The sequence below is a fragment of the Thamnophis elegans genome, chromosome 9 (genome assembly GCF_009769535.1).
Source record: "Thamnophis elegans isolate rThaEle1 chromosome 9, rThaEle1.pri, whole genome shotgun sequence".
NCBI lineage: Eukaryota > Metazoa > Chordata > Lepidosauria > Squamata > Colubridae > Thamnophis > Thamnophis elegans.
In genome coordinates this window covers 28,862,553-28,875,216 of record NC_045549.1, presented here as the reverse complement: position 1 = coordinate 28,875,216, position 12,664 = coordinate 28,862,553, and the positions used below count along the sequence as shown (strand labels likewise).

The following is a 12,664-nucleotide window of genomic DNA, read 5'->3' as shown; positions in this document are numbered from 1 at the left end:
TTTAAACCCTAAAATCAGTGATATTTTTTAAAAAATACATTTGGAGAACTAAAAAAACAGAGCAATTATATCAAGATAAGTTGAAAAAGTTGCAGGTTGAATTATATTACTTGGTGTAGGTAAGCCGAATTGCTTTCTCCATTTCTCATAAGAAGAATATTTGTGTTCATTTTCCACCCAGAGGTGGTTTGCTCCCGGTTCAGCCTGGATCGGGCGAATGGGTAGTATTGGCGGCAGAAGGCTCTGCCCACCACCTGGACACTTCTGTGCATGCACAGAAGCGTCACGCACACAAACTGGTAGGGAAAAAATTAGAAACCCACTACTGATGTAATCAGAAGTGGTGGGAGAATACAAGAGTGCCATGTGTGACTTTTCAGATTTATATACAAAAATGCTGGCAGATTGTCATGGTATTTTAATCTTCTGCTAAGAATAGTAATTTCTGTGTAGAATATGTGTGTAAAAACAATAAGATATGGTAGAATCCAAGGAAGATATCTAAGGAATTATTTTATCAACCACAGAAAAAAAATAAAATGAAATTTATTTAGCCTAAGAGTACACCACATACAAAATAATAAAAACAAAGTATCTCAATTTATCAAGTGAATACAGCTACATTTACAGCCATTCACATGATTGTCTTGAATAAAATTCATTTTCATTTCTTTTCGGCAAAACATTGTGCTCAAAAACCATTATTTAATCAAAGCAGAAAAAACACATTTTTAGAATGGCTTGCAATTTTTCTTCTTTTGATTCTTATAAAGATCACATAAGGAAGATTTCAGTGCTGCTTTTTGAATATTGAAATGATTTATTTACATTTATAAATGTTGCAATGCTATTGGTCCTGCTTCCAGTAAGTCTAGTGTCTGTCCGTTGCTTCCTTCTTTTGCTTCTACTCCCAATGCCTGCGCTGCTTTCCTCTGAATAGGTCCAAGGCAATGGTATGTACTAATTACAGTGCTTCTTTGCCACAATTAAAAAAAAAAAAATTCTTGGTTTGAAAGAAAAGGAGAAGTAACCTTGTAACAATCTTGGACCAAAAATTTTGTCAAGTGATGCAGTACAATCATACAACAAGCTTTCATTGCATTGATATATTTGTATCATTCAACCATTTCAATATTGCTGCATGATGTTTTCTATTTTTGTAGATTTGAAAAGCAAAAAAAAAAAAAACCTTGGGCTTTCCCTCTTTTTCTTTTTTTCTCCTCCTCCTCCTCCTCCTCCAAAATAGCACAGGTACAGTTCTGAAATTGCTTGAGGGCTTTTCCTTGGCTAATTTATGATAATCACTTTCAATTAGAATGATCATCATATTCTCATTTTATTTATGTAATCATATTCCTAAAGCAACCAGCGACTTGGCCACAAGCTCAAAACAATTGATAAGACTATTCCCGCCTTTGGTCTGCAATCTTCTCAATCATGGGCCCCAATCATCATTTTTTTACACAACATCTTTGGTGCCAATTTTAAATTAAAAAAGAGTAATACCTTTATGTTTAGATATTGTTTATGAGTTAACTCACAAAATATTTTATTTTTAATATTTTTATAAAAAATATAAAGATTAGTGAGAATGTTGTGGTGCTGCATTGCTTAGCTTAATGTATGTTACCTGAGCAGCGTTTGAATTTTTTACATTTTCCACATTGTGGTTCTGGAACTGCTCATACAAAAAGTGTACCATGAAAAAAATATTCTAAATATGTAATTATGACCAGTCAAATGCTCTTTTTGTCCATCTGAAATAAAGCCTAAAATCTTATATCTGCCAATGAAAGTCATTATTACTAGTGAACCATTATGGTAAAATGTCTTCTTCAGTTAACTTTTTGTAAAAGCTTAGTTTAGTTTATTGCCATGTGCTTGCTTGAGTCACATGCTCACTTAATGTTAAAAAAACAAATTTATATTAGTTTATAATTCAAGTTATAAAACTAGTTACAGTCCATTCTTATATTTTTATTTTTCAAAAGCTATCAAGCACAGTTCAGACACAATTGAGAAACAAAAATCAAGAGTAATAACATGAGCAAGTTATATTATTTGAAGGACCTATAATGGGGTTGTTTAAATTTTATACCTTTCACTTCCGCATAATAAAGAAGGGAGAGTCATATTTTTCTATATATTCATTTTTGCTTCTTCCAAAAAGCACCCATTACTTCCATACTGGATACTCCCCATTATCTTCCTTATCACTTGCACATTCAACTTTTCCCCATTTGCAACAAAGATTCTATCAAAACAACACAAATTCATAAATCTTTACCATTAATTTATATCTTATAAATTGTGTGGTCCATTTTTTCCCTGTCAAATACAATTTACATTGGACTTTGGTACATTGGCTGCATACACTATATGGCATTATTATGGCTTATGTAACATTTCCAGTAAACCATTCAAGTTCTTAACCAACATCATGGGACCATTTTTTTTAAAAAGTGCATGCATATTACCTTCCCAACCAACAAATCTCAATATTACCATCATAGTTCTTTTGTCAGTGTCTATCTGAGCCCTGATGGCGTACTGGTATTGCAGGCCAATTCTGCCCACAGCCTGGAGTTCAGTCCTGACCGGCTCAAGGTTGACTTAACCTTTGATAAAATAAGGATCGTTGGGAGTAATATGCTGAGATTATAAACTGCTCAGAGATGCTGTAAAAATACTATGAAGCGGTATATAAGTCTAAGTGCTATTGCTATCATTTGTCTGCTAAAATACAGAGCCATTCTGTAAATGTTCCATTTATTCTCATCCATGCTATATTCCATCACATCCACATTCACCAGCCACACCTCAACAGTATTTGCTTAAAATATTCCATAATCCAAGCCTATTCACTTCTATTGTACAGTTGCCTGAAATCAACCATTGTATGTACAATATACTTTCTTTCTTTCTTACATCTATAGATTGATAATGATTTTCTGAAGGACAAAATACCTGGTCTATACATATTGTGTCTGGTGGAAAGAGGCACTGCATTCACCCATTGAATGTTTAATCCTGTTTAATCCTTTTCACTCGTTTCCAAAGTAGTTTTTTCTTTCTTTTGAAATTGTTCTGATTTTTAGGTTATTACTCTAACCACAATCTTTTATTTCTTTCTGTATATACACATTGCATGACACAATCATCATGACAGTGAAATTTCATTTTTTCAGCAATTATTCTCTTATATGTATTTGCTTTTCATCCTTTTGCATCCTCTTGCATGTCATTTTTTCACCAAGTAACTTTTTTCATGTTCCTATTGCCTTATTGTACACTTTTCAGTAATACTCCTAATTCTTGCACTGTTGAAAGCAATATCCATGTCCCCTGTCAATTCTCGATTCATTCTGTGGAAATTCACATAACTTGTGCCCATGAAAGTAGCAAATAATGGTGTGTTCTACATCCTGAGTTTCTCATCTGGGGTATATCCTTCATTGATTCTCAGTCTTTCCTCATAATCACATTAAGCATGCTTTTGAATTTATATTCATTCATCTGCCACAAGGATAGACATACAAGTGAATTGTTTTTGAAACAAACAGATCATTTAATAAATATGTACTCCGTCTGAATTTGCATTTATTCTTGGATATTGAAATAGCCAAGTCACTCTTTATTTTATAGTTCATGTCACCAGAGGGTTTGTTTTAGTTCCACAAATGTATCTCTTTTTTTCATTTATTTGTTTTATGGATAAATCTTCCATTTAACAATCTTCTATTCTAAGTAACAATCTTCTAAGTACCTGTCTCTTTAGGTTCACCTTGACATATAGTGACTCTATGGCCAAATCCATGGCTTTTGGGGAGATTCATTCATATCATATATTTATTTATTTATTCATTCATTCATTCATTCATTCAATTTCTGAAGCTACCCAACTCAATCACATGACTCCAGGTGGTTTACAAGTCTAAAATTATGAAACAATTAAAATAATTTTAAAAAATGCTTAATAATTTAAAAAAACACCTACAAAATAAATTAGTAGAAACAGTAATCATGATAGTTAGCCAAATAACAAGACCTTTCACACATTCCAAGCCCCCAGGCCCAGATACATAGCCAAATTTTTAAAGCTTTTTGAGAAGTTTGGACCATTCTAATCTCTGAGAGGAGAATATTCCATAAGGAAGAGCCTGCAGCAGAAGATTAGCCTGTTTCCGCTAATCATCATTCTTTGGCTGATGGGATCTGCAGTATGCCCAATCTGGGCATGCAGTTCTTCTTACTAAAGCTGTCCATATGAGAAACCACTTTCCAAACAATCCACAACCTCACACCTTTGAAAAAGATCTTAGAAGTTACTTTTCCTTTTCTTCAGACTTTGCATGTATCATTTTTTAAAATACAATTATATGTATGTATAACCTTTGTCAGTGATATGATTTACCTTTTTCTTTAAAAAATTATATTTTAGAACACAGCTCTAGATAAAGAAAATCAGATATTTTGCAACAAGCGCTGTCAAATCCCAGATCAAATCCCAGCTGATGTGAAATAAATCACCAAGATAATTCCTGCTTCACAGCCTTCTACAACTGATCACAAGTTGACTTCTCCTGCTGCTTCTCAGTTGCTCAGACTCTCTTCCTACCTTGAATCAGCATGTCATGAGCCTGCAAGATTAATTTTAAGAAAAGTTCTAATGAAATCCACAGCTAGGTCAGCTACTGTTTTCTTAAACTTGCTACTTTATTTTTTTCATGTCTAAAAAGGATGCAGGTTGTATGTACAGTAGATTTTAGTACTCTACCTATTACATTTGGGAATTCTTATGTCTTTAAATGAATTTGTGTTCAGTATAATTTCAATCATGCAAATGAATTTATCTTCTCATACTTGGATATACAAACTTTAAATAGGTATACCTATTAAGGAGCCTTGCCCAATAAAGTCTAGATTTTCTAAAAGAAATGCTAGACAAAAAAAGGAGTGGAACTCATTTCTTGAATTTAAAAATGCAGGTCTAAAATCTTGAAGCAAGATTATTCCCAGTGGCAATTTGTACAATATTAAAAGGCAAGTTGTGGAGATTTGAATAATGGTGTGAATGGATAGCACACTTATCTTTGACATTAAACTTTTTGATTAAGTACCATCAAGTTAGTGTTGACTCTTAAGTGATCACATAGATAAGAAACATAAATTTAAACTGTGGAATTTAATATAGAATAATTCAATCATTGACAATCATTTTGCAACCAACCCCATTTATGAATGAGTGTGTTTTGAAGATTGCAGTTAGTAAAGATTTCTCTGCACAGGTTGTTTCCTGCTTCTCCTTTTCTGTCATGAATGACCAGGGTTTTTTTTTTTCTTGGAACAGAAAGCTTGCTGCATGGTGCATTGTCTAAAAAAAGAGCAGTATATTTATAGCAAGCTAATGTAATAAATGAACTACTAGTCACCAACACAGAATACTGTCAGCATTGTATTTTTTTAATTAGCCCACTTTTAAAGAAAGTCATCAAATATAATGCTAAATGTGCAGTGAAGGGTAAATGGAGTTATATATTAATGCTTGTTTCAATATTGTATGTTCTCTGCTTGTTTTATTTTTTCTTTCTAACAATTTTAAATCATTTTCTATTAGCTCTTTACATTAGAACTAAGAACTGCAATAAACATTTTTCTTCAAAAGAGTAAGTAGTAATTCTTTTGAGAACTTATAAAGCAAATCCAGGATATGTAATTATCTTGATTTCCTTCTATTCTGAGTACACATTATGTTCTCAAATTTGATAACATAATTTTATTTAATAGGATCAGGCTGTTTTCTTTTGTTTTTATGTTTCAGGTGTATATTATTACAATAGAAAACATTCTGAGTATAGCTATATAATTGTGTCATTCAGTTATTTCCAGATATTATTTGGTTTTACACTTGACTGTCTTCACCTTAACATTTGCTTATATGTTTAAATCAGAATGCCTGCTAAGAGATTTTATTTTTTTTAGGTATGATAGCATACTTAGTATAGTCTTAATTTTGCTTTGGCCACTTTTAGTGCAAATTAAAAGATATTAGTCCCCATCCCTGATGTAACTCTTGTATTAAAATTGACCCACAAAATTACCAGAAAGTAGCACACATTAAGCAAGTCTAATGTGAAAATAATTGTTAAGCATAATTTTAAAAAAAATCTGGACATTTCTTTCTGCAGTATTTCAGGTGTTCTGTTTGCTTCTGTAAATATTAAGCATACTCTTTTAAAACTTTCTATAAAGATTTATGCAGAGCTACACAAAAGTTATTAAAAGAAAAAACCCAAGCAATATATATTTCAAATATTTCAGGTCCAAATATTTAAATATTACATTTTAAAAGAAACAATTTTTGCATCTCCATGAATCTCATATGAAGTTGCCCTCTAAGCTTCCAAGTTTGAAGTATTAGTCATATAATTATTTCTTCCATTATTAAATACATATAATATTTTAAGAGATGTATACTTGCTGATGCTATATTGCAGCAAGTGTAATGGATCCGAAATTACTTTCCCAAATTATGTTTTCTGAAATTTCCATGTTATCCCCTTCCTTTTTTCTGCCTCCTCCTCCCTTCTTATTTTACCCAGCTAGATTATTTATTCAGATCAGTATTGTTTCTGCCTACTAATACTGGCTCTTGTTCTTACCTGTAATAATGAAAAAAGAACTACCTCTTTTATATTATTGATTTCAACAGCCCCTATGAAATCAGTAATACTCAACATTATTGATTTCAAACTGTGGGAAATAGGGAACAATTTCAATGTTGGATTGTGGCAATGTTCCCACCAACTCTGTGTATTACCTTAGTCAAATTTAACTTCAGTCTTCAGTCTAATCAATTCAGACTGCAATACTGAAACTTCAGACTTAAATACTCAATTTTCAGTCAACATAAACAAAATCAGGACCATATTGTGCCTGTGCTTCAGGAGCTTAATTTTGAATAGTCTGAGATTAATCAGTCAACTGTACACACATATGAATGGCTCTAGATCAGCATAATTTAATGCCTATAATTTCTTTAATAAAAGATAAAAGATTTATACGATCCGAGGAGAAACCAGATTAATGCCTATGATTTCTAGCTTTTAATTTATTTCTAGCATCATACTCAATGTTTAATATGTAGTGACAAATTCAGCTTTAATTTAGTTTTTTCCCTCCGTCGTAAGGGTTCCAATTGGTGGTCCATATCCAGTATACTTTAAAACCAATGTTCAAATAGTTATACCTCTTTCCCCATTCTACTAGGGCTATAAATATTTATATTATAATTTCTTTACATAAAAATGATTTTAAAAAAATTTCATCAGCTCACTGGCCATGTGGCCAACTATTAAAGATGATGAAATGTTCCTGGTGAAAAACCACCCAGCATCTCATGCATTGGCAATTCTTTTCTGATATAATTAAATGGGGGGAAAAAACCATTATTGGGTTTCTAGTCTTTCTCTGCAAATATATTTTGGCATCCGAAAGATTGCAGTGGCACAAGAAATTGCCCAATAAAACTCTCCCGCCTCAAATCAAAAGCACATCCCGTTCAAGAAACAAACAAAAGCAAAACAAGGACGTCTGTTCTAAGCACAAGGAAAACCAAAGAACAGACACACTGCATCAAGCCCTTCATGAAACACATATAGCATTTGTCACTCCTTAGGGAAGGCCTTTCATTAGCAGCTGTAGTTAGACAGTTGACTGGACTTTTAGTAGAATGCATAGAAGAATTGGGGCTTGAATCTTCTTCCTGTCCTATCAAATCTAAACAGTGCCTTGGTTTCACACGGAGCACAAAAAGTAATGAAGAACAATGTAAAGTTCGACACGTGTCTGCAGCTATTAAAATGTCAGTTTGACTTCAAAATGAGAAGGAAGGAGGCGTTTAGGAGCAAGAGTTACTTTTTGTTCTTGATTTTGGTGATTAATCTTTAGACATTTCCTATTTCAGTGGAAGACAGTGCTTTTTAAAAGAATATAACATTGTAGTGCAACTGTGCTCAGGGTTTTTAAACTGTCATGTCTCTCAATATAAGCATAGCCAGTTTTCTGGTTTGGGCAACTATTAGCTGAGTATAATCAATAAAATCTTTGATGGCTTGGGAGAGGAAAGTATGACTACCTTTGCAAAGTTCAAGGCCACACCCATCATCCATTACACACATAGGAGCTAAATTTGTAGATGGTGTTAGGTCTGTGCTAACAGAAGTGTAGCAATAAATAAACATTTGGCATTTGCTGTGTTCTCTGAAAATGTTTGGTACATGTAGCAGTAACTATAACCAAAATTTCCTATTTAAAAGACAAGATTTACAATCATTTTGTTTTCAAAGTTCTGCATTGTTTCTTATTAGCAAGTTATGTTCCTGTTGTAATAAATGAAACATTAAAATACAAATGCCTTTTTTATTTAATATCGTTTCAAACTGAGTTTTCCCCTTTCTGATGCTCATATAAAGAAGGGCTATTTGAATATTAGGAAAAAAGCATACAAATTGCTTCAAATAATTAGTTGAAGAAATTATATATCGATAAAGACAGAGAAATGTAAATTTCAAATCTTAAACGACAACTTATCAACTTATCAAGAAATATTTTTTTGCAGTACATACTAAAAACAATACTTTTCACATATATAATTACAGAATTTTGCACAGCAATCATATATTAAGTAGAATTTATGCAACACCAAAATAACATTGTTCATAATAAATTTTATTTAGTTTCCCAAGAGCTTGAAGAAAGATTGTCAGCATGATTGAATCAGATTTGATGGGAACATGTCTTGATTTTAAAATCAATATAAGGCTTGTGCACTACAGTTTTCTAGTTGTTTTTGTAGGCACACAATAGCTTTTTCCATTTTAGGTGCCGAAGGAAAATAGCAGATATTCAGCACAAGTGAGGGTTTTTTGGATCCACACATGGTTTCAAAAAGTACAGAAGATAATAGAATACTTCCAAAATCCTCAAAATAGACCTTAATTTTGAAGAACAGTGGGCCTGATGCTTGATGCTTGATGTATAAATTCTGCTTATGATTATTTCTCTCTTAACCATACAATAAAATAACAAATTAATAATTTAAAAGGTATACTAATCACCTAGATCTAGAATCACACTTGATCATTACACAGATGTGAAAACAAAATTACATAATTTAAATATTCTTGATTTTCAGAAAATTCAGTGCTTCAAGTTCGCTATCACTGTAAAAGTACAAGACAAAAGGGAAGGGAGGGATAAGCACAGTTTAAAATGTCAGTATTATAACTGCTGGTATTATAACCAACTTCCTTTGTTATAGCAATTTCCATCATTAAAATCAAATATTCCATAAGATTATAAAGATTTACATGAGAAACATGTTTCATAATATAGCTAATACAAGAATTATAGCCACCCTATTACAGTCTCCCCCACCCCCAGTATAATGATCAAAATAGATTTACTATGACTATAAAATATAGATTTTCTTTATAAGCTACAGAACCCCAACAATCATCTTCTGTTTTCCCCCATCCCAAAAAGTCAAGCAAAGTCTACAAAAATAGCAATTAACTTCAAAAAATAGCATCTCCCAGCAAATTTAAGTTACATTCAGATATATTAACTATTTATAAGATCTAGATTATGACAAGATACTAAAAAGAGATGTGTATGTTTCAAGTCTCCATATGAGAAGAGGTGCACGGCCACATCAGTTTAATTCATATTTCAGTATCTGGTTTGGTATTCATGATGCCACCTGTTGAAATCATTGTAGAAAACCACTATGCTGCCAGAAGCCATGCCTGTCATTATACACCTGTGAAGGAAAATATGTAGAAAAAAAAACAAGATCATTTTGCTGAAGTAGCACTTAACTATACATAGCTTCTTTATGAACATGAAGTTAAACGCAACTAAAGTTGTGTTTGAAAATTCAATAGTTTTAAGACCTAATGTTTCTTCTCATTCCATTAGCAACATATTTTTTACTGCAAAAAAAGTTTCCCAAGTTTGGAACTAATTTATACGTCTCATCCAAAACTAGTGTCTTTGGAAATGTTCAATTACATCTAGCAAATCCTGTTGAGAAGCAACAAATGGGATTTAATACAGCACAGAATCCTGTTATTCTGAAATCTTTCCATCGATCCCCACCCCCCAATTTTGGCTATTTTGAAGTAGGAATTTGTTCACTTTCAACAGAACCAGTGGATGGGAATCACTATAAAATAAATATGTTGCTTTTAATCATTGATTTGGGCATGCTAACTGAAAAAAAATCTTATATGAAGTGTATGATTTTCAGTAAATTCAGTGCTTTAAATTCTGCTATCAGAACACAGGTGGGGGAAATACAGAACAAAAGGTGGGGGAAATTAACTCTCACCTTTGGTCATATGAAAGAGTCATGGATCGGATTCCAGCATCACAACCAGGATAGGCAAAAAGTTGCTTGAGATCATATACTTGCCATACCATAACAACTCCATTGTCTCCTCCTGTGAGGAGGTACTGCCCATCACGGCTCAGCTGGATTGCCTAGATCAAGACAAGTGACTTGAAATAATGAAACTATTTTCACATTAACTTTTTATTCGTCAATTGCTATTACTTAATTATCATGTCATAAGACGAGGTTACTTTTTATGAAGGTGGGATCTATAGAAAAGAGAGGTTAAATAAACACATATTTTAATCATTATTTTTGAATTTAAACATCAGTATAGTGGGAACTAATGCTATTTGGATTCTAGGATATTAATTCACTAATGAGCCATAATGAGGTTTTAAGCATCCTTTCTATAAAATGCACAATCCCAGTCTTCTGGATTCTACTGCATTTATGATACATGTTACCCTAAGAAAAAAAGGAATATATACTTTTTATGGACTGATGTTAGCTACTATTGCTAATGAACAATAGATCTGTATATAATTATGGTTTTTTGAAGATAGAGAGAATGGCAATAGCTCATGTTTTACTTCATCTATGACCAAGAGTTTGTCATGATTTCTATTTCTTATATACAAGGATTTAGAAATTCACGAAACCTTCCAATTCCAAATCAAAGCATGGTTTGAAGACCAATCCACACAGCTGTATTCTTTTATTGACCCTCAACTTTACAAGACATGCAGCATGACTGTTTTGAGCCTAAGATGGGGTCTTACAAACCTCATATCCGTGCAAATGCAATGAGACAATCATTGAGACAAAATAAGAAGTGTCTCGATGATTGTCTCATCAAAACCCTTTTGCCATATGGAACATTTTGCCATTATAACATTTCTAATCCATCTGCTTTTTTAATTAATGTATTAATTATTGTATCAACTTTTAAAATGTGCATATATCCAAATTTCATGTCACAGTTGTTACCAAATTACAAGACTGAAATATGTGCTAAGAATTTTACAACCACACCCTCCCTCCATATTTACTACACTGGGATGCCTAGCAATATAGGTGGAAGAATATTGAAAACATTGCTTGTATATAAATGACCGCAGATGGAAAAAATGGCAAAACCTAGCATGTTTTTAAAAAAATGCAAGATTGATATAGCTAACAAAGTAAGTATAATTACTTGAAAGATCATTTGTTATAACTAAAATCAATTCCTTTCTTTTCCTTGTTTCACAAATGGCTATCCTAAGGATATTTTTTAAATTGCAGTGAAGACTATGATAAATAATTATTTGCTACAGTTGTATAAAATTAAGCTGATGAAAATCTATTAACCCCACAGTTATGGTTCATTTGAGTGTTATACTGGAGGCTTTTTTATCAATGCTATATTAAAAGGTAAATTAAAGCCATTAATCTTTAACACATCTATCAGTGAACTGAGTGTATTTCTGGAATAAAAATAATGGGATTTGGACTTTATAAATAGATGTGGAAGTTCACTGATCTATCTAATCGTGAATGGAAACTGAATGGAAAGAATGTAGTTAAGCTTCAAAGGCAGACATCAGAATTTCACTTTTATATAGCATGGCCTTCAACATTTAGCCTCAACAGTTAGCAAATTAAAAAAATGGTATTTGTCAAATTGGAAAGCAGAAGGTTTAAGTGTAAGACTAATTTGTTTTAGTATAAAAAGTATTAGGAATTTTACTATTTCAGATACAAGGGGCTTCAAAACATTGTGTTCTTTCTAGTTCACACTTTACTGAAGAGTCTCAAAATGCAGATTTTTGAAAGACCATTATTTACCAAAAAAAAAAAAACAACAACCCCAAAACCTGTCAGCCTGACAATGTTGGTATAAAGCAGCAGGAGACTGTAAGATACTTGACTTTTCCAAACAGACTCAGGAAAGAAAAATAAATTGGTTCCGTTGGGTGAAATAGCATGTTGGCCTTGTTTAGGGTAGAATAACTTTAGTTCCTTGGACTGCCTGCCAACTTAGATTTAAGTTACTCATTAAGATATCTAAACACTGTAAAGCAGATCTGCTGTGATATTCTGTTAGCCAAAGTTCTACTGAGAAATGCAATATTTAAAACAAAAACAGGTGGAAAGCTTTGATTACGCTCTGAGTATATCCAGACAGCCTAAAGTTTTTTTGGTAGCATTTCTTGTACTTGTGTACAAGATAGTTAGGAGATTAAATAAAACAACTGGAAATTCAACATTCTGCAAAGCAAGTTT

General features: G+C 32.4%; 2 protein-coding genes across 4 annotated transcripts in view; one reads left to right on the top strand and one right to left on the bottom strand.

Annotated features, from left to right (window-relative positions):
- The window catches only part of DCLK2 (doublecortin like kinase 2), a 60,918-nt gene extending 55,574 nt beyond the window's left edge, over positions 1-5,344 (top strand). For 2 of the 3 annotated variants that reach the window (XM_032223695.1, XM_032223694.1), the window contains one exon: positions 4,442-5,344. In XM_032223695.1, coding sequence (XP_032079586.1) covers positions 4,442-4,525 — 84 coding nt within the window. In that variant the 3' untranslated portion in view covers positions 4,526-5,344. The remainder of the gene's footprint in view (positions 1-4,441) is intronic. The other variant, XR_004255950.1, reaches the window with a different exon arrangement.
- Positions 5,345-8,407: 3,063 nt separating this feature from the next.
- The window catches only part of LRBA (LPS responsive beige-like anchor protein), a 383,648-nt gene continuing 379,391 nt past the window's right edge, over positions 8,408-12,664 (bottom strand). Inside the window, 2 exon segments of the mRNA XM_032223698.1 lie at positions 8,408-9,823; positions 10,394-10,545. Coding sequence (XP_032079589.1) covers positions 9,733-9,823; positions 10,394-10,545 — 243 coding nt within the window. The 3' untranslated portion in view covers positions 8,408-9,732.